Genomic DNA, 22,846 nt, shown 5'->3' with positions numbered 1-22,846 from the left:
TGTTCATGTTATGTCACAAAGCCAGTTGGATTCTCCATTGGGTCAGGTGGTGGCCAACCACTGTGTATCACCAACTGCCCTGACTATGGCTATGGATGAAGTCTTTGTTGCTGCTGATTGTATAACCCACAGGCAGCTTATAGGATTCTGATTTTTTTGATGCTGTTTAACATTTCTGTGTCATTGTGTTATATATATGTATATATATGTAAATATAATGTAAAATTGTAATTATATAATCTGTGTACACACACACACACACACATGCACGCATGCACGCACAGGACAGCCACTGTGCAAATTAATACAACTGCCTTGCATTCCTTCTGGAAGGCCGGAGACTGGACCTTGCCTGAGAAGAGGGCTTGCTGGTGCCCACTTTGTGCTTTTTGTAAATGGCTCTGCTCTAACTGGATGCTAGAGCTTGCTTTATGCTCAGGCAGTCTTGCCTCCACCCCATACAATGCAGACTTCTGGGGCTGGTATTTATTTCCAAGCCCCAGGTTTCAGAGCTTACCTGTTCTCCAAACCAGGGGAAAACAATTCAGGAGAATCCAAATGGTTCTCAATGAAACCAAGCCATTTTATTTGACAACATCCCCAAAGTGTTTGGAGGTCACAAAGGAGGCAGGTGTGAGGCGTAAAAGGAAGTAGGTAAATGGAAGCGAATCAGCTTCTTTCAAAGAGATGGTTTGGGGGATGCATTTGCTTTGGCTTTGAAAGGGGCTGATCCAGTGCATTCACCTAGGAAGAAGGCAGCATGTGCGTTTGTATCTGCATCTGTAAAGACCAAATGCAGGCTCCCTGGACAAAAAGCTGAGCATGTGTTTGCAGGGGTGAAGGGGGTTTGAGGAGGGGATAAGAACTGCACACGATTCATCCAGCTACAAATACATAAATGAATGGGATGCTAGGCGGAGGGCACATTCAGTCTTACCCCTGTTCAGAATCCAATATCCCTTTCATGGCTCAGCTGCTTCCTAACACCTAGGGTTTCTGCTCTCTAACATGTAAATAAACAAATGCTCACGGTGAGTAAATATCTGTGTGCTGAGTTTACAATCTTGTCTTTCAGAAATACCGACAGTATATGGCAGGACTTCTGGTTCCTCCGTATGGTGTTATGGAAACGGGCTCTAACAATGACAGTAAGTGATTGTCAACATTTTATATCTAAAAGAGGGGTGTGTGGTATATGTTTTCCTGTGATCAAAAAATATGTCCTCCACCTGCTTGACAGCGAGTCTCCAGATTCTTCTGTACATAGCCCTGTTAGCTCACACTTGGGATATTTAAAAGATGCTCCATAGAGTGATATAATTTTGTGGTGTTAGCTAAGGGGAGGAGGCTGGGTTTGGGGCCAACTGAAGACTTTACCTTACTTGGCATTCTCAGTGAGTGTGCCCTTTAGTGAAATGCAGGATTCTCTCAAACAGGGTTCATCGGGGTGACATTGGTTAGAATGTCTTATAAACATGTGTGGAAATGTAATGGTGGAATCGCCCTCATGCAGCTAATTAAAAAATAGGGTTCCTGAACTGGATTTGTCTTGGTCACACCTAACTACAAGAGGCTTGCCTTTCTTCTTTTGACTCTGTGGGTCTAGCACAAAAGCCCTGGGGGCAGAGGGGCTGGGGTGGGGGGAATCTCTTGTTCTTAAATCAGGGCCCCTGAAAATCCAAGCCTTGGTCAGGTGCTCTTGCCACACATACAAGGTGGCTACAAAGGTGGTGGACTGGGGTGATGGGCAGGCTAACCATAGTTGTTGTTGGTATTGTTTTTGTGCACATTCTGTAGAGAGAGTTAAAGAAAAAAAATCCAGACCTTTAGAAGAGACTCATGTCTGGCTAATGGTAAAAGAAAGGAAGTTGTTCACTGTGATACTCTAATAGACGTCAATGGCCTCCAACACATCCCAGGTCACTTTGGTTCCTCAGTGTCCATGCCGGCTGCATGTTTAGCTCCACTGCTGCTACTGGTGGCTGCCCCATGCACTCACTGTGAGTCTCCTTAGGAAGCTCTGTGTGTGTGTGTGTGTGTGTGTGTGTGTGTGTGTCTGTGTGTGTGTCTGTGTGTGTGTGTGTGAGAGAGAGAGAGAGAGAGAGAGAGACAGACAGAGACAGAGACAGACTGAGAGAGAGAGAATACCGGCACGGAGTGTTTTAAGTTGTAGCACTTTGGTCCCCAGAAACAGCGCATTCTGTGTGGCTTCCATTCTTTCTTTCTTTTACTTTTTTTTGTAGTTACTGGAATTTGAATTCAGGCCCTTATGCTTACTAGGTAAGGTGCTCTACGGCTTGAGCCACATCCCAGCACTGTCTGCTTTTGATAGGGTCTCATGCTTTTGCTTGGATCACCTAGATCCTACTACTAATGCTTAGCTGGGATTACAGGTGTGTACCACCACACCTAACCACTCCAAGCATCTTTAGAACAGGGAGTCACACTTCACTTTCTTCTTGGTCCTTAAAGTCCCCACTCCCCTCCTGAACCAGCAGCACCAACCCCCTGTTTGGTTCCAGACTTGTCTTTCTCTCTGCAGGGTCCCCCTCCCTGGTTGACCAGTATCCTCCAGGAGCTGCCTCACCTTCCTGGCCCACTGCTACATACTCTGCAGCCTCTGCCTTCTCTCTCCTCTGCATCCCCTCTGTTGTGCAGAAGGAGTGGGGGGACAGGAGAGAGATCCTTCTTTCTCTCCTTCCCCAATCTTTCTTTTGTCTCTCGACTCAGCCAGGAGCAAAGGGACCAAACCCTAGCTGTGCTGTTTCCCAGCTGAGTGACCTCGGGCATTCTGTCTGAAAACCTCATCGTGATTGTCCACAGTCAGTGTTGGCAGGCCATTGTCTTAGCTCAAGGTTCAAGGTCATTAATGGCCTCAAATCCACTTTTCATGTTAACTCCCTCGTTCTCAGCCTTCAGATGTGATTTATGCAACTGGGCCTTTATTGCATTGAACATTCTAGAAAGCAAGCTTCCGTTACATGCTGTGTCTCCTGATGCAATCACCGTTTGTCCTGCCACACGTAGTGTGGCTGGAGTTGCAGTGTGTAGATGGTGGGCTGCCCTTGCTCCTTCTGAGACATTGAAGATGTTATGACAGACATGCATGGTGACACTGTCTATCTCAGCTCTCTCTGCCTTCTTGCTTCCTGTCTGAGCATTTTGTCCTGAGTCTACCCCAGTTTAGGGAACAGAGCTGTCGGCTGAGCTACCAAGCCATCTCCTCCATTTTTCACCTTCCTACCCACTGTCCTGCTACGTTCTTATTATGATGGGGACGCAGTTTCTGTTCATGCCACTGTTGCAACTCCTGGGTGGGCCCAGAGGAAACACAGAATGTCCTATGTACTTTGAATTTGAAATGCATATTGTATTATTTACCATACAAACCACCTCATACTGCTCCACTGGTTTCGGTGTGGTACAAAACACACATAAAACTGACTCTTTCCTCAGTATGACACCACTTGTGGCCACTGCCCTGGGTGAAGCGGTGACCTTCTAGTCAATCTACCCTCTCCCTGTGGTCAGGGTCCCAACCACAAAGGAAGAGAGAAGAAAGGGCCTACCTGTAGTAGAGGAGCCTGGGATGTTTGCAAATGAGTGAGCACATGAGGCAGGAAACAGAAATATGCCTGGAAACTGTTGCTTCCCTGCACATGCTTGACTCGCTGACTTGCTGGCAACAGGAAGTTGCTTTGCTCAAAATGGAAGTTGCATTCCAAGGGTGTTTATACGCTGCTTGTCCCTGGTGTGTGAGATGGTTTATAATGTAGATATGCAGCCTGTCCAGCAAAAGAATTGCTGCATCTGCTCATAATCCTGAGTGTGCTGGTGCCCAAGTCAGTGGCTTTAGTTGCTTACATGGTGTAAATGAATCAGTGAAGGATTTTTACTTCTGGAAAAAAGGAAACATATGGTGGAGAAGTAAAATAATTGTGGGTTTTAGGGGAGCAGAGCCCTGCTCTTGAGTCATTGATTAATTGAAGATACAGATTTTGATCTGTATCTCGTTATTTATCTAGGCCGCATCTTTTTAAATATAAGTTTTTATGGAGACACAAACGAAAATCCTCAGAATGTTAGTGGTTTTGTTCAACAAAGGATTGCACTTCCGTTGTACAAGTTAATTGTACAACTTATGACCTCTCTGTCTGTTTTTCCCTCCTCTAGGGATTCCTGACAAGGAGAATGTGAGTAGCTACTCTCTCTGACTACCTTCTAAACACTGTCATAAGGTAAAGAAAAAATAATAATAATCGTGGTGACCCTACTAACAAAGAAAGCTCTTGATCTGCAGTCAACATAGCAGTAAATACTTTTCTAATCTTATCCTGGCATCTTTGGTGAGTCACTTTAAAATACCAAGGGGAAAAGGGTGACTGTTCTGACACGGGTCATTGCATGGCCAGGCTGCTCAGTTCAGAGAAAGGTTATTCTAGGGATAGCCCATACAGTCACTGAGGGTTTTCTTTTTCCCATGTCAGCAGAGCACATTAATTTAATTGCATGTAAGAGACTAGTTGCTTTGCTTTAGTGGGAGTACAAAATAAGCCATCCAGGGTCAGTTGATAAATTTGTCTAATTACATCCCAATGCATGGAAGTCCGCATTTCTCATTGGAAACTGAAAATAACTGATTGCCATAATTGTTTTTGGAAACCAGGTAAGAGAAGAGGTTTAGAGCAGTGCTTATGCAATTCAGCTGCCTATCTTCCAATGTTAATAGTGCTAATATTATCCCTACTAGCCAGACTCTGAGGTTAGGCAACATAGAAGGATTCATGTTGGAGCCACAATGGGTTAATCTGTAGTGGCATTTACTTGATACTTAGAATCCTCACTATGTAAGCTGTGTTCCAGGTGGTAATGTCACAGAATTGTCTCCTTTCCTTTCCCAGCTTTTGGTTTTGTGTCTGTGGCCCCATACACTGTTTTAATTACATTCAGATTCTTTGTGTGTCCCTTTTGAGTGAGCTGGTTTTAACATGATATATGTCATGCTCTTTATATAATGCTATCTTGCAAAGATCTGCTTGAGAATTTTGGCTCATAACTTCATCACTGCAAGTGTGGATTCCAGACCTAACAATGACACCTTAAATGTCACACCAAAACTTCATTTGGGTCAGCAATGGATTTCAGTTTCCAGCTGCAGGGCCTTGTACAAACTGCTTGATTTGTCTAAACAGTCTTGCCCTGTCTTTAGAATATGGTTGTCAGTCATGACTACCTTGAAAGGCCATTCTGAATATTGAATGAGATGATCTTGGAAGATACAGAGAGAGAACACAATCAAGTTCAGAAATGTTAGGACAGTTTGTAGTTTGTGTTTTCTCCAGCCTTGTATTGTTTCTAGCTTTCTTTTCTCCTCTGACAAGTGTCCTTCTCATTATAAAGTTTCTACCCTTTGCCTTAGGGGCTGAACCTGCTGAAAATATTTGAACCTTACTCTTAGTATTTTCTGTTAAAAAATCTTTGTATATCGAGGAAGGTTCTAGATAAGCAGCAGCCTCATAAAGATTCTAAAGCAACAGACTTTAGAGTCCACAGTAGCAAACAGATCCTGTTGATATTTTGGACATGGAGAACCCAAAGTGTCACACACAGATCATTAGCCAAGGCAAGACGATAAAAGGGCCTTGGATTTCCTCATCAAGGGACAGCCAGTGCAATGGGGACACATACACAAAACGTCCAAGCCCTGGGAGGGCTCAGATGCTCCAGACTTCAAAAGGAAGCTCGCATCTCCCTCAGGCACTTGGTGACCTTTAGGTTGGGTTCTTCAGGGGGGAGATTGGGCACAAGGCTCTAAGCAGAGGACCCAACATCTGTCATCATGGGTTCACCTCCTGAGAAGAGAGGAACGTAAAGTCTGCAGCACCAACTATAAGGCCCTGTTAGCAACATGATGCTCTGAAAGATTTGGAGGTCTGGCCAGGCTGATACCTCAGAATTTGTGGTATAAATTTCTTTGTGTATAAATTTCTGTGCTATGTCAGGTCGCATCTTTCACAAGCAAAAAACACACTTACTCTCTTAGCAAACAGAGTAGATGTCACCAGACCACCTGCCACTTGGAAAGCTCTCCAATGCCATCCATCAAATAAAGCAAATGAGATGAAAGACATTCATGAGCAGAGTTGAAGTTCTAGAAAGATAAAAAGAAGCCTAGGAACCTTGAAGTGGTGTTAATTGAAATTCATTTAAAGGGTCAAGTTGTATTATGATGATTTCTTTCATCCTTTATCTTCTTTAATTACATACTGAGCAGTATTGTATTTTCCCTATGTTTCTAAATAACAATATTTATTAAGCCTATGGACTGTGCATGGTCTGTTTCAGTATCTTAAGTAGATCCTTTTCAGAAAGAAAATCTTTTCCTTTCTAATGTTGACTCAGAGTCTTTATTAATCACAGCTTTTAACTTTTTATCAAATATGCAGGTATCAACTTGTGGTGTTTCACAGTGCTATGGCCGTCTGTTTTATTTCCAGGGTTGGCTCATCTTGCTTAAAAAGAACTGTCTTCTGGGTGTGGTGACTCACAACTGTAGAGATCAGAGGATCATTGTCTGAGGCTAGCCTAGGCAAAGAGAAGTTCAGGGGAGTCTTATCTGGGATCCATAGTGTATGCGTGTATCTATAGTGTATCCATAGTGTATGCCCAGCATAGCTGCTGGCCACAGTGGCACATATCTGTCAGACCATCAGCACAGGGAAGTATAAGTAGGAGGATCATAGCTCAGGCCAGCCAGGACATAAAATAAAACCCTGCCAGGTAAATAACCAGTGCAGAGAGTGCAGAGGTGTGTCTTTAAAAAAAAAAAAAAAAGGAAAAAGCTTTCTTTCATTAATTTCACTTTTGTAGAAAAACTTGCTCTACACTATTTTGTCTTCTACTTGCTGTACCCATTAGGGATATTATTTGATGTGGATTGGCACAGGACAGTAGAATGTATAAAACAATCAAGAATAATATTAGAAAAGTGACCCTGGAGCCAATATGCAATTGGAGTGTTTAAGTAGAGCCGTAATTATTTTCTGATCTGTTTAAGTGGGATTTCTTGCCTTTTGTATGCACCACACCTGGCTGACCATGTTTAACACTGAAGTTAAAAACCCCACAATTCTAAGATTTCCCATCAAGTGTTACAGATGCCCTTTGAAGAAACAAGATGTTTGTGTGTGTGTGTGTGTGTGTGTTTTTAGTACTTATGTTGATTTGGTTGTTTCTCATGTGCACCAGAGGAGCAATGCTTTGGGGTCTTGCTATTTTAAGTTATCCTTTTCTTTATCAGTTTGGAAAGAGTGAGAGAATAAACTCAAGGAAGTCTTATAAAAGAATCCCATGTCTTAAGTTGCTAACACATGATTTCTGAAAGATTTGTGTAAAGTCCTCATTTGGAAGCAGTTATGGTATAGGTAGTGTGAGAGTATTGAGTATCTTGCTAAATACTGAAGAGTGCTTTCCCAAGGGAAAACTGGGTCAATTCAGAGCCCAAAGGTATTTCTGAAGCACAGGAAGCAACTGGGACTGAGCAAGCCTGGGGAGTCCTTCCACAGGTCTCCCGTGAAGACGATTGAACAGGAATTTCCCAGACGATTTTTACAACAGTTTTTTTTTTTAAAGAAATTACTATATAGCTAGAAGGTTGTTTATGGCCACTGGTTAAGAAATAGTTTGTCTAGTTCGTGAAAAAAATCTTATTAAAAAGAAGCCAAAAGGCTAGGCATGATGAGATCTAGAGGATTGAGGTTTAAGGTCAGCTTACATAAAATGTTATTGAGACATCATCTCAACAAAGCTAAGTGGTCATGCCTATAATCCCCGAGACTCTGGAATTAGAGACAAGAGGATCTTGAGTATGAGGCTGGCCCTGGCAAAAATATCAAGACCTATCTCAAAATCATGTTTAAAGGGAGCTGAAAGCATAGCTTAAGTGGTGCAGTTCTTGTCTAAAAATATGTAGTCCTCGATTAAAATCTCTAGCACTGAAAAAAGGAGCAGGAGATTCCATAAAACAATAAGTAAGTAACTGTTAGAGCTGAAAGGCTAGGGAACTTTTACATTATAGGAAATGCAATGTTTATTTCTCTGTTTTGTTGTTATTTTTCAAAGTTAGAGAAAACAAATCATACTACTTTTTACTTGTTTTTTGACCATTTATTATTTACCTCTATGAATTGACCAGGAGCATGGAATTCTGGCTAAATGAAAAGAAATAGTGATTCATCATACAAACTTAAAACATGACCACATTTGGATAATCCCCTCAGATTGGGTAAGGCTTTCAATTCTAGCTATAAACACCTGCCAAATCCAAACCAACAGTCTTCTGTAGACCACATTTTGCAAGTCTGTTTTCAGAGTAACTGAAAGCAGTCATCTTGCCCAGACAAGATGTCTTCATGGGCTTTAGGTCCAGAGCCCACAAAAGTATCTTGCCCTGGGTTCAAGGTTTGCCCTTGGCCACTGTGTTCTCTGTCCTGGGGTATGAATGGTTTCTGTGATTATGATTTGCATGTGTAACTGACCCTGGGTACAAATCTCTATGTAATAGGAGAACAGAACAACAAAAAGCTAAAGTCTTAGAAAATCCTGAGCCTGCCCGTTGTGATTTTGAAGGACAAATCGCTTATCGCTGTAGTGAAGATTAGATCTGCTGCTGGTCCTGTGACTGGGGTGCTGTGTAAACACTCATTTCTTGAGCCTGACTATTAGAAAGTGTGACCCAGCCAAAGCTTGCGGTGCCCACCTCCTGCAAAACCCAGTGACTTCACGGCCAGCTTGCCAACACCAAGGCCACCCTTGGCTCTCAGTCTCCCAAGAAATGTTTGTCTTCGTACTTGTGAGTTATGTGTTTTATGGGTGGAATGCCCTTGCTGGATTTCTAGCTGGATTTTTCTCCCTTTTACTTTTTTCTGCTCTGTCACAAAAGCTGACTGGGCTGTCCCCCCCCCCCCCTCTTTCTCTCTCTCTCGATCACTCTGTAGGTTCTGTACAGATGCCAGGGCAGATATGTGGTTGCCACCCAACTAACTAGGGAATAGGAAGTGTAGGAAGCACCATAAAATCCTGGCCTTCCATCTGTCCCAAGCTACACAACGTGTTGTTCTGTCCGAACAGTCTTCTCTGCATTGTGCCTGGGACCGGCTTGCTGTGAGTTTGTGGGGTGAAAGGGCAACTATTGGGGGTGTTATTGGGGTGATACTTTATTGGAATATTTAGAATCATTTTGATATATATGAAGTACACTTGATGATGGCTCTGATGTGTATACATTTTGTTTCTTCACACTTTTAAAGTTCTTTTTATGAAATAGGTTGTTTTCAGGTTCTACTATTCTAAGGGTTTTCCAGGCTTGAAACTGGGTTATACCAAATAACCCTGCTTTCCGTATGTCATCTGCTCAGGCTTAGTATTTGACATGGGCAAGAGATCCAGAGAAGCTGACGGGTGTAGTGTTGGATATGGTCCATAATAATAGTAACAGTAAACATACAAGATGTGAAGCTTCATCCATCTCTGTAGCCAACAGCTTCTCCCTGTTCTTGCTATAATGCGTGCCCTGTCCTCAAGGCTAGGCTGCTGGAATCCGCAGAGCTGAAGGACATGATGTCATCCTAATGGGTAAACACTCTACTGCTGATTCCAAAGTTGCAGGAGACTGTATTGCTGTCTCCAGAAAGGTTTGTTTTTTTTTTCCCCTGCACTGAAGGCAATTATCTTCATGAGCAGGTTGGAGCTGTTAGAGCACTGCACCAATTAACTGGGAAAAAAACATCTAGTATCATTTATTTACATATGATGTATTTGAGTGTTTCTCACTTCTGTGTTGAGAGATTGAGACCAAATTATTTGCAAAATATGTCTTATGGTTGGAAGAGAAAAATTCTAGTAGTCTCAGATTGGATAGATGAATTTAATGTTGACATGTTATTTCGATTTTGAATTTATTCTAATAATGATTCTGTTAGGCAGGCCTCTCCGGGTCCTCAGATAGTAAAATACTCTGTAGTTCTTTTAACCTATAGGTAAAGTTACATTGAAGACAGATGTTAGTTTGATCAATGTTGATACACACACATAAATACTGTACCTACATACAGAGGAATTCACAAGTGTATGAATATTGAATAATTTCCATTCCTAGGAGTTTCTAGTAAAGAAGATAATCAAATCACCTTTAGTAATATGTTAGAATATATCATATATATATGCTTGATATATTTTACATATTTTATTATATATTTTGGTATATTTTATATAAAATATATTGGTTTTATATGTTTTGATTTATAGTTCAGTAGCTATATCGAATTGATTGTTCAGAAGTCTCATTGCCAGAATTTCTTAATATCTAAAGCCTCTTCACTTTGAAATACCTGTCTTCCCCCTGACCCCAGTTTTACAGCAAAGGACCATGCAGAGTTTCACGATGAGGGAAAATCTGGAGCAAATTGTTCAACTGTGATGTTTTACAACCTACATAGATCACAAATGCCTTAACTATCACTTTTGTTTAGGAGATATATGCTGCCATCTCCTTGTAGCTTTCTAGAGTTGTCTCATCTGTTCTGTACCTAATCTCCCTGGTACTAACATATGTAAATTTTGCAGTTTATGCTTTTAAAACACCACTTAACTTCACTTAACAGAGGTGTGTGGAGTCTCTGTTTCGGCTGGCATAGTTATAACAACTTCAGTGTAGTTTTATTTTCTATTTTCTGTCTTCAAAGAATAACTCAGAAATATCCATACAATCCTTGAAAATCTCTAACACATTAGTTGATCAATTCCAGTTTCTGATAGGACCCATGAAAACATATAAAACATGCTGTCTTCTGCCACAAGGGAAGTAGACAGGACACCTAGTAAGCACAGAGGACCACTGGGGTGTCCATATGGGCACAGTGGTCTTAGGACGTGGTCCTTAGAGGATCTTGGTCTGGAGCTGGAATCCCAGCTGTCTGACTACTAAGCATGTGCCAGAGGAGTCAAATGAACCCCAGGGGCTTTCTAACAGCCTTAGTGGGCCCCTGCTGCCTGTGCTGGGCCTAGACCCTGCTTTGTGGGAACCACGTGGGGCTGGGTAGAGATGAACAGGGAACTTAGTAGGAGAAAAAGGTCTCAAAATGCCTGAGGGGCAAGGCAGGTGCCCATATGTATCCACATTTGGTAGAAGGTAGGATACCCTGGTGGATGGAAAGGACAATCTAGTCTGAGAGCATTGCATGAACAAAGGAACTAAGTACTAGAACTTTTGATCTTGAGGCTAATTTTATCTGATCTAAAATTAATTTTTTAACTTTCATCATTTTTGTCTGATCTAGCTAAGGATCTCTTTTTTGTTGTTGATTGAATCTTGTTTATATTTTATTTTACTTTATTATTAAAATATTTAAGTAGTTGTCCAAAGGGGTTTCAGTTCAACATGTCCATTTGTGAGTACAGTGCATTTTGATCTCTTTCGAAGTTATGGAAACCTATCTTCCAAGCTTTAGATGTTTGAGGGTCTCAACAAAACACATTGTCTCCTACCACCCCAAAACTTTATCTACATTGGATCTGGAGGGGGAAATAGCTTGAATTTTCCCCTATTTTTACTTCCCCAAATCATTCCTTCTTTGTACAGCGACAGAGCCAGATTGCTGATTCCTTTGAGGCCTGTTGTTCACTCTGACCCCAGCTCCTTCTATGTTCCAATTGCCCAGTCAGTCTTCCTCCCTCCTGAGGTTCTCCTTTGTCTCTCCTTCCCTCTTTTTTGAATGAATTATTTTGCAAAGCTTTCTATTGAATTTTTGTCTCCCCCCCCTTTTCTGTTCAGCAAGGTCATTTTAAATTTCAATCCAGTTTTCTAAACTGTCAACTACCCCCACCCAATTGGGCGTCTTTGTTAAATTTGATAAGAATGCTTTTGATTCTATATCCCGAGCATTAATAAGCATGCTAAAACTAGCAGCATTCAGCTGAGGACCTAACCCTGTAGAATTCAATTTGTTTGTGCTAATTTATTTGCATACATTATAAAATTACCCTATCCAGACATGAAAAAGAAACTTAGGAAAACATACTATGAAAACACTGAGTAAAATAAGGGTTTAGTCACTGAATTCACATCTGACAGGCTTTTCACTCAATTGTAATTTAAAGGAAAAGGAAGACAGTAATTTATTATCTCAGAAGACTTGAGGATGGCTGAGTCCAACACTGGCTCATTGTTTCAATCCCGGTCCCCACTGGTCCAAGTTCCTCAGTTTGTGTCCATCTCTTAATGGCCAGCAACATGGAGCAAGTGACTCACCGCTGAGCTTCAGTTTCCTGAAGATAAAATGGAAACACACCCTGATCTACCTCCCAAGATCTAACAAGATAAAGCTCAGGGAAAATTCTAAAACTTGTCACTGTTCTCAATATAAGGTATTCTGTTTGGTCTCCTCAGAGCTTAACTGAAAACAAGATCACAGGTTTTGTATAGCTTCAATCTCAGGACATTTTCCAGCCTGGGGGCGCAGGGGGAAGGGGATCACTGAGGTGGAGCCTGGGTCTGGAAATGCTTGTTCAGGTCATCTTACATCCTGATAGGACTTGATCCAAATCTCAGTTCTAGGAAGAAAGTCATCCTTCTAATGCCCTCAGAACTTGGCTCCGACAGGAGAATGAAAAACTCCCAAGTCACACCAAATGCTGTCATTTGATAGCCCAACCCCAAAGTGAGGAAGCCACACCCAGGCCTCCTCCCCTCTCCCCCTGCCTTAACCTGGAAGATGGACCAGAATAGCTGGGCCAACAGGAACCTTAAGATAAGTTGGAGAAAGCTTGTCTGAGGCACAGCGGCGATTCATGGATGCTATCACAGCAGTTTCTCCTGGACCTTCTAGTTTTAGGGTATGTGCATTTTAAAAAATCTTAATGCTTAGCTAATTCTCCTTTGATGTATCAAAGCATTTCAATGGACTACTGCTGAGTAAAGGAATTGTTAACATAAATATTTTTAAGCCCTAGCCTTCCATCAATAAGATATTCTTTTGGATCACTAACACAAGTACTGCTCCTCCCTTTCCAGCTTTATATTTTATGTGTTTTCTTTCTTTTTCTTGCTTTGTGCACCGTGTGTTCAGAAAAACACGTGGGCTCCCTCTGGTGGATATTGAGGTGTTTTTGCAGGTTTAGCCTTGAAATTTTTGTTACATAGCACAAAATGTTTGAATGGAAATGGAAATATTAATAGTAAATGTTCTTGTCTTTTGTAAGATGCTTGAGATTTGGCAACCTCCACAGTAACAAAATATTGAATTAATTGATTCACATGTCCACTGATATGTGTATATACATAGAGTCTTTGCTCTATCACGTGGATGTTAACTTTCCCAAGAGGATTTTGTCTACAAGTACATAGAGATATGAGTTCTATCCCTGTAACTCAGACATACATTCCCAATGAGTAAATCTATTCATCAGCCAGGTTTTATAGAGAGCATGCTCTATGTTACACCAGAGTTACGTATTATAAGAAATTACTTCTCATTTAATAAAATTATATGAACTAGCTTCTCAGTGGTTGACAATATTGTATTATTTCTTTTTCTCTTTTAAATTGTATTACCAGTCCAATCCCTCCATAATATTCAACCCTATCATATAATATGGTATTTCTCCAGGCCATTACTATATTAATATGCACATTCAGCTTCAATAGCAAAAGATCTACACTTACTGGTATCATATACAAAAGTAGAAGATTCTTTTCATTCATGTTAGTTTGTGCAGATGTGGCTTTGAGTTCTCATTACAGTTTTTCTTCTTGCTTGAGTTATGACAGTGGTTCCATATAATTATATTTTCTAAATTTCTATTAATAATTGTTAAACATTAAAGTGAATTTGTTATTAGAAACTGCAACACTGAATGATAGTAGGAGTCTTTTGAAAAATGGATTTGCTTAGCTAGGTGAAACAGTTTCACACTGATTCCTTTTCTTCTGTGTGTGTGTGTGTGAGTGTATGTATGTGTGTGTGCGCGCATGCTGGTACTAAGGCTTAAACTCAGGGCCTGGATGCTTTCCCTTTCCACCCAAGACTAGCACTATACCATTTGAGCTTCATCTCTGCTTCCACCTTTTTGGTTGACTGGAAATAAGAGTTTGTTGGACTTTTCTGTCCAGACTAGCTTCCACCCAAGATCCTCAGATCCCAGCCTCCTGAATAGCTAGGATTACAGTGGTGAGCCACCATCCAGCATCTTTTTTTGTTGTTGTTGTGTAGTTGAGACTGGGAAAACCCATTGACATCAGTGAGCACATAGGAATGGAAATTAAGTTAAGCTCTTGCTTAACTTTTTCACTCAAGGCTAACATTCTACCCCTTGAGCCATACCTCCACATCTGGCTTTGCTGGTTAATTGGAAATAAGAGTCTCATTTTCTGATCCTCAGGTCTCAGCCTAGGATTATAGATGTGAGCCATCAGCACTGGGCTGAGACTGGAAATAATTTTAATTAATAATATTACTTAGGAAACTAACAAGGTACTTCGCAGAGAGCTACGAGTGAGGAGGGTATGGTAGGGATGGGTGACAGAGTGGTACATGGGGATGAATTTGAACGATGGTGTCTGTAGAATTTTCTTCTTTTTTTCTTTCTTTCTTTTTGTTGTTGTTGTGGGCCTTGAACTCTGGGCCTGGATGCTGTCCCTGAGCTCTTCAGCTCAAAGCAAGCACTCTACCACTTGAGCCACAGTGCCACCTCTGGTTTTTCTGGTGGTTAATTGGAGATAAGAGTCTCACTGACTTTCCTGCCCGGGGTAGCTTAGAACTGTGATCCTCAGATTTCAGCCTCCTGAGTAGCTAGGATTACAGGCATAAGCCACCAGCACCTGGCTTTCTGTAGAATTTTCTAATGGATGAGATACAAGGTAGAAGAGAAATGGAGGTCTCAATGATGACTTTAAGGCTTTAGGCCTGAACATGAGAAAGGGAAGGCTGGAGTGGGCATGAGTTTAGAGACCTAATTTCTAAGCCATGGTGGTCGACAGGCTCTAGGAATGAGGTGTGAGTGGGCTTTTGTGCCATACCCAGTTCCTAGTCAATAGCTAACGATAATAAGCATTAATTTAGAGAATGGTAACAATGTAGATATTGGGACCCGTACCTAAGAACATTTGTCTGGGGCACAAATGAAATTAATTGCATCTGAAAGAAATGAAACTGTGAAACATAAAACAGCAAGAGTGTTCTGAAGTTCATTCACCCTTTATTATATTTTGCAGATTTTAAGAGAATTTATATTTGTAAGTAAACTGGGTATGACTGTAGGTGTCACCTTTCGAATTAATTAGAGGTTGATTTATGGAATATTTCAAGTGCGAATAGTGAATGAACCTGGCTAACGCAGCGTTACTCAATACACATCCTCAGGGACCTAATTTAATGAATAGGTAGAGGGATATTATTTGTAACCTAGCCCACAAATTATTCCTATATGACTTGGTAATTTTAAATGGTTATGGCCTGCTTGAAACAATTTATTTTCTTAATTAGTTTAATCATTCTCTTTACAGTTTCTAACACAACTACATGGGTTAATAACCACTTTTTTCTTGAATAAATTAATTTTTCCAGCCTACTCACAAATTTCTAATTAATAAAGTTTGAAGGGGTGAGGTAATGCTGTAACAATAGGAAATAACCATATTTTATTGAATCCTTTCAAAATCAGTTAGCTTTCATTAAGTGCCTACCACGTGCCATGCAGGCTCTGTACTTTGGTTCTAGAGATACAAAGTCCAATAAAGTAAATTCTTCCTTTTGTGCCAGTATTAGGGGCTTTTAATTCTTGCTTAGCTTTTTTTTTTTCTTTGCTCATTGTACTCTACCACTTGAGCCACACCTCCACTTTCAGCTTTTTGCTGGTTAATTGGAGAGTCTCTGTCCAGGCTGGCTATGAACTCTGTTCCTCATATCTCAGCCTTCTGAGTAGCTAGGACTGCAGGTAGAAGCAGAACTTTAAATCCTTAATTTCAAAGATCTTAATGAGAAAGAGAGGTAGGTCAATAGGTAATTATATCAGTAGGTGGTACCAAAATACACACATTTAAGAGCTATATACTAGCAACCCAAGGTGTTTAAGAAAATATTTTATTGCTTATCTTAGGTCATTCTTCCCTTTTCATGAGATTGCAGAGTTGCTAAGTTCCAATATAACTGCAGCTCTAAATTTTAGGGGGGCAGATACAGAAACCAGTATCAAGCCACCTCAAAATCTAATAAGAGGGGAAGTTGTAGGCTCTCACTCTCAGCCCCCAGGACATGCCGATGCATAACTAGCTGTGATCACTGCTTCTTGCTGCTTGCTTTTGGTCAACCTAGAAACATGGCCCTCATTTCCTGCTTATTTCCAACCATATTTCTCTGTCAGTTTAGCATGAGTCATGTGAGTCCACCCCTCCCCTGACTCTGAGCTGGTGTGGGTGAGACACCCCTGTGGGCACCGCTCTGGAGATGAGGGAATGACAGAAGTTCTCCCCCTTCCCTGCTTCTCCCCGTGCAAACAGCTGACTATTAAAAAAAAACCAATCCCTTTGTGCGATGTTCTCAGAACATCCTAATGCAATCAATATCTCATTTTGGGAAGTCTTCATCCCATTGTTTATGAAGAAATTGGACAGAAGCACTTAGGAGAATAATGTTGACATCACATTTTGCAATAGCTTTGATTGCAATAAGCTTTGCACTTTAGAAATCCCATCCATTCCATCCGACCAGAATCATAATTTTTCTCTACTGTCTTCTTAACATGTGTGGTGTGAAGATGAACAAAATTTGATCTGGTTCAGCCTTCTGTATCACGTGGCTATGGGTAGTCTAATAGCATGTGACATGGCAACCCCATTTTTCCTGGAATCTTAAAAGAATTCTTCTTTTCTACGTATTTGATTATGAGGTCTGATAACCAGATTTACATTCAGACTAGTGGCTGAAGTCTGGAATGTGTACTTAAAGTATTTCTGCCAAAATTGGGTGGGGTTGGGAGAGATGATGGAACAATGCAGAAGGTTAACATTGATCAAGATGCATTGTACTCATAAAGTGATATGTTGAATTAAAATCCCTGTGTGCAACTACTTAAAGATAATAAAGGGGATGTGGGGCTTTTTTTTTTGCTAGTCCTAGGGCTTGAACTCAGGGTCTAGGCACTGTCTCTGAGCTTCTTTTGCTCAAGTCTAGTGCTCTACCACTTGAGTCACAGGTCCACTTCCAGCTTTTTGGTAATTAATTGGAAATAAGAGCCTCACAGACTTTCCTGCCTGGGCTGACTTTAAACTGCAATCCTAAGATCTCAGCCTCCTGAGTAGCTAGGATCACCGGTGTGAGCACTTGGCACCTAACAAAAAGAAATATATTTTTTAATAAAAACAACGTATTCTCCAACAGTCTAAAATGAAAGTCTAACAAGACACCGGATTTTTTAGCATAATGATTATTTTTACTGTTCATAAGTAAAGCAGTTTATATTGAATGTTTACAAACATAAATCATTTTAAGACTTCCATAAATGCTACCATTCAGAACAAGGTTTGTATGTTTGTATGTTTAATAACAGAAATATATATTCATACAGAAACAAAATTTAATTCATATTATGTATAATCTCATATCCCATCTTTTTAATTTGATATTTTAAAGATTTAAAAATTAATGAATTCCTGACCAGAGTGTGGAAGGAGTTTCCTCTATGGTTTGTTTTTTTTTTAAGCAGCTGTCTGAATCTGGTTGAAGTTAGCTCTCTCACCCTCCTCCCCATTTCTAGAATTATTTTTGGTTACATCCCTCTGTTCTTCCTTCATGTCTGATGTTTTGATTTTCCCTCTGGTGTCATTTCCTTTCTGTCTGAAGAACTTCCTGTAGCAATCCTGGGAGAGCAGGTGGGCAGGCTACAAATTCTCCTGAGCTTTTTCTTTATCCAATGAAGGCATTATCTTAGCTTCATTCCCAAGGATTTGTACATGGGATGGAGAATTAGCCAATGAATCCTGCTCTTATCCAATGATCCATTTCCCCCTTCATGCTGTCTCAATGCACCAACATGGACTCACTATTATTCATGCAAACCCCTATCTTGTCCACATTTCTTTCCTCATTTCTCACTGTCCTGCCAGGCTCTGTCTGAGACACCACATTGCATTCACTACTGTGATTCTTTAGGCAACTTACTGCTGTTACAGTATTTCAGGCCTTCTGTGTTTTTGATGACTTGACTTACTTTGGAGTATACTGGCCAGATGTTTTAAACTCTTCCCCCCACCCCCACCCCCTCCATGGGATTTGTCTGCTATTCTTGTCAAGGTGACTGGGTTATGGGCTTCCTGGGAGGAGAAGCATTCCCAGCTCATGGTGATCCCTGTGCTGTCAGCTCAGTGTGACTTCTCAGCAGCAAGGCTAAAGCAGGGGTGCCATTTTCCCCTCTATAAAGTCACTGCTCCCTCCCTCTCCCCTCCAAGGAAGTCTGGAATGAATTCCTTATTAACAACCTGCAGTGGTAAGCTGTGTCCCTGCTCCTCAATGGAGGGAGGATCCCGCATTTTTTGCAATTCCTCAGCCTAGAAGATGAGACAAGTCTCCCAGGCTGAGGAATGTATCTGATCATTTCTTTATGTTGCTGTACACACATGAAGATTTGTTTTCTGTTTCGGATTGTAACCCAGTGCTACCAAATATAGGATATTGCTTGTGATCTTCTAGCTTTGGCCACCTGGAGCTCTTCAAGTGGTCCCCATGTTCCTTTGACACTTGCTAGCACTGGGTTTTGTTTTGCTTTTTGAGCACTTGTGTACTTCTAGCCCAACTAGATGTATGTTCTCTTCCCGAGTCTGATTATCAGCCATCCTGCCAAAGCATCCTCAGCTCCTTTGAAGGGGGCTATGAAGAACCATAGTGTGGGTGGTGGGTGTACTTTTTGGCTATTGGCAGGTCTAACCAAGGATAGGACCTGTACATATACACATATTTTCTGTGATATGGATTGAACTTGGGTCCTCAGGCTTGCTAGACAGGCACTCTACCACTTGAGCCCCTTTTTTCTTTAGTTAGTTTTTAGACAGGATCTCATACTTTTTGCTTGGAGCTAGCTTTGGACCATGTTCTTCTTAACCTATGCCTCCCATGTAGTTTGTAGTGTGTGTGTGTGCATGTGTGTGTGTGTGTGTGTGTGTGTGTGTGTGTGTGTGTGTGTACATATATGCCTCCAATGTAGTTGGCATCATGAGTGGATTATATGTTGAGATGAATGTCCCAACTTTTTGTCTGGGCTGACCTTGAACTATGAACTTCTTGATTTCTACCTCCCAAGTAGCTGGGATTACAGGCATGAATTACCACACCAGGCCAAAGAGGCTTTGTTTTATTTGTGGGTACTAGGGCTTGAATACTGGGCTGGAGTGCTGTCCCTGAGCCTTTGTGCTCAAGGCTGGCTCTCTACCACTTGAGCCACTTCTGGCATTTTGTAGTTAATGAGAGATAAGAGTCCCACAGACTTTCCTGCTCCAGCAGACTTTGCACCATGATCCTCAGATCTCAGCCTCCTGAGTAGCTAGGATTACAGGAGTGAGCCACCAGCACCAGCCTAAAGAATTTTTCATTTCAGTAAAGCCCAGCATGCATCCCTCCCTTCTCTGTGGATCATATTTTGTGGTTCTAAGAACTTACTACCCAATTAAAAGTCACTTTAATTTTTCTCCTATATTTTCCAGTAAACATTCTATGGGTTTTTATTGTATATTTAAGTCTGATTTTTTTTTTATGGTCCTGGGGCTTGAACTCAGGGCCTGAGCACCGTCCTTGAACTTCTTTTGCTCAGGGCTAGTGCTCTTACCACTTGAGCCACAGTACCACTTCTGTCTTTTTCTGAATAGTTTATTGGAAAGAAGAGTCTCATGGACTTTTCTGCCTGGGCTAGCCTCAAACTGCTATCCTCAGACCTCAGTCTCCTGAGTAGCTAGGATTGCAGGCATAAGCTACCAGCTCCCAGTTAACGTTTGATCATTTTTTAAGGTGGGAATGTGGGTGTAGGAAGTGTGAGGCAAGGTTTACAGACTGTGTTTAGGTTTATCCATGTCCAAGGTTTGCACTCCATTTGTTGGAAGACTTCTTTCTCCATTGAATTGTCTTCTCCTTTGTAGATGGTCAGCTGAACCACTATGTGGTTCTCTTGCTGGGGTCTCCATTCTGGTCCATTCTCTTTAAGTCCAGTCCTTTACCAGCATTTCACCTTAATTGCTGTAGTTTTATAAACTTGGGGATGGAATGGTGTGAGTCCTCTAGCTATGTTCTTCCATGTTATCTTGGCCATTCTGGATCCTTGGCCTTCCCATAACTGTGGAATCCATTTGTGTGTCTGCAGTAGCTGGTGAGAATTTGAACTGGGATTCCTAGATCTACAGGCCAACTGTATGCTAGACTTCAAAAACTGTCATCTTTTTTTTGTGATAGATTATTAGCTCAAATTCAAAATTGCCACTTCCGTTCTTCTTTTAACAGCAAAACTAAAGAGCACATTCACATTTAACACTAGAGACGCATGGCATTTCACTGCTCCCCCTTTCCAAATGATCCCCACCTTTAAGTAATTATCCTTTTATTCACCCACATTGTGTCTGCTTCATACCTCAGCATGGGGTGCTGCAGCAGAAGACAAGCAGGCTCCTCTTCAGGCCTTAGGGTCTAGCTAAGAGAATCAGCAAGCAAGCAGATATAGCCATCATGTGGGGCTGCTAGAACAGATGCAGAATACGCTGGAACAGCAGTGCCCAGTGTATGATACATGTTACTTATGTAATTTAAAACTTTCTAGTAGCCACATTGAAAAAGGAAACAGAAGCCGATGAAATCTACTCATGTGTCCAAAATCATCTCATGTCCACATGTGGCCATTATAAAACATTGTGGATGTTACATTTCACATTCTTCTTTTCATAGGTGATCTTCATACCCAGGTATGAATTGCAGGTCTCAGTGGGCACTTTCCAAGGCCTCATGGTCACATCCAGCCAGTGGCCACCAGAGTGGGCATCACAGGTCCCAGAGGCAAACTATGGAGAATCTGAGGGTCTCTTGCTAGACTTGAAAAATGACGATGTCAGGAAAGGGACAGGTATATTTTTAGGCTAAGGGAACAGATTTTGTGAAATCTGCAAAACTGAAGTGTTTGGCCTGTTTGAGGGACTGACAACCTGAGTGATTAGGGCAGGTGAGGATTGTTGGCAAATGAGGTTGGAGAAAGAAGAGCCTTTAAAGCAGCTTTCAGTAGTTTGTCCCAACACAAGTGAGAAGCCACTGAAGGTTCAAATAGGAGCGTGACACAATCAGAGGGATTTTAAAAAATCACCTGTGCTTCACAGACAAGTTGAGGCAGGGTATTCTCCTTTGATGAGGAGGCATGATTAGCCAAAGGATGCATCTCCTAGGGCTGCCACCCAGCAGCCATGCAATCCTGAGTGAGGGTCACGGCCTTCCCTTGCCTCAGTTCCCCCATCTGTGAAATGGGAACAGTAAGAGTTCCTTCACCAAGAAGTTGTTGTTAATATTCAACAATCACTGTGAAACACTAGCACAGAGAATGTAAATATTCATTCTCATCCTCACCTAAATCCACAATAGCCTCTTATACTCCCTTTCCCCCTCCCCCGCTTTCCCCTCTCCTTCCCCATCCCTCTCCACTTCCTCTCTCAGAACAGCTCAATTATTTTGCTCTCTGGAGAGCATCCTATTCAGATAAGCTTGGAATGGAATGTCTCCCCCTCCCTGCACCAGCCCAAATCAGATAAGAAAACCACTGTTTTGGCTTCAGCCTAGTTTTTATTTGTTTGTGTGTTTTTTTTATAACCTGGGCAAGGGTTTATTATTTTTTCTTTCTTTGTAGTGTTGGAGATTGAACCCAGGCAATTGAGCATGCTTGGTAAAGCATCAGGAATAGTTCCTGTGTGAGCTATATACTCTTAGAAGCTTACTCTGCTCCCATCTTCCTAGAGATTTCTTCTTTGGCAATATAAGATCGCAGAGGTTTATATGCTTAATAAATACTCAGAGAGAAATGGTTCTCAAAATGACTGTGTGAGTGGGGGCGCGGGGGGGGGGGGGGAGATAATGCCAATGTAACATCTGCCCAGGGCTATGTAGGCCCTGTGCTGGTGTTTTCTTCATCTGCTACCTAATGATATTTACCTATTTAAAATACCTTACAGCCAAGAAGTAACAAACCAATTATTGATGGTGTTTTCTGGTGTAGTGGGTCACCTAAGGCATTTCACTTCCAAAGTTTTGGGGGGTTTTTGCTCAAGACTAGTACTCTACCACTTTAGCCACTGTTCCACTTCTTGCTTTTTGTTGGTTAATTGGAGATGAGTCTAATGGACTTTCTTGCCCAGGCTAGTTTTAAACTTCCAACCTTAAATCTCAGATCTCAGCCTTCTGAGTATCTTGGATGAGGTATGATCCACCAGTGCCTGGCTCTCACTTGCAAAGTTTCAAAAGAAGAATATTTAGTCGGGCGCTGGTGACTCACGCTTGTAATCCTAGCTACTCAGGAGGCTGAGATCTGAGGATCATGGTTCAAAACCAGCGCAGGCAGGAAAGTCTATGAGACTCTTATTGCCATTAAACCACCAGAAAACCAGAAGTGGTGCTGTGGCTCAAGTGGTAGAGTGCTAGCCTTGAGCAGGCCCAGAGTTCAAGCCCCACTACGAAAAAAAAAAAAAAAAAAAATATATATATATATATATATATATATTTAATACAAAGTCTAACTCGCATGGAAAGGAATTCTTGGCTTTTAGTGGAAACAAAACATGTGC

At 41.4% G+C, this 22,846-nt stretch overlaps 1 protein-coding gene across 5 annotated transcripts in view; it reads left to right on the top strand.

The window, feature by feature from the left end:
* The window catches only part of Rapgef4 (Rap guanine nucleotide exchange factor 4), a 305,860-nt gene that overhangs the window by 168,639 nt on the left and 114,375 nt on the right, over positions 1 to 22,846 (top strand). For 3 of the 5 annotated variants that reach the window (XM_042694172.1, XM_042694174.1, XM_042694173.1), the window contains 2 exons: positions 1,076 to 1,148; positions 4,174 to 4,193. In XM_042694172.1, the coding sequence (XP_042550106.1) occupies positions 1,076 to 1,148; positions 4,174 to 4,193 (93 nt within the window). Of the gene's footprint in view, positions 1 to 1,075; positions 1,149 to 4,173; positions 4,194 to 8,822; positions 8,852 to 12,859; positions 12,892 to 22,846 lie in introns of those variants that run through there. The other 2 variants (XM_042694177.1, XM_042694175.1) reach the window with 2 other exon arrangements.

This window comes from Dipodomys spectabilis, unplaced genomic scaffold, assembly GCF_019054845.1.
Source record: "Dipodomys spectabilis isolate Male_0828 unplaced genomic scaffold, ASM1905484v1 ptg000174l, whole genome shotgun sequence".
Classification (NCBI taxonomy): domain Eukaryota; kingdom Metazoa; phylum Chordata; class Mammalia; order Rodentia; family Heteromyidae; genus Dipodomys; species Dipodomys spectabilis.
This window is presented reverse-complemented; position numbering and strand designations above follow the sequence as displayed.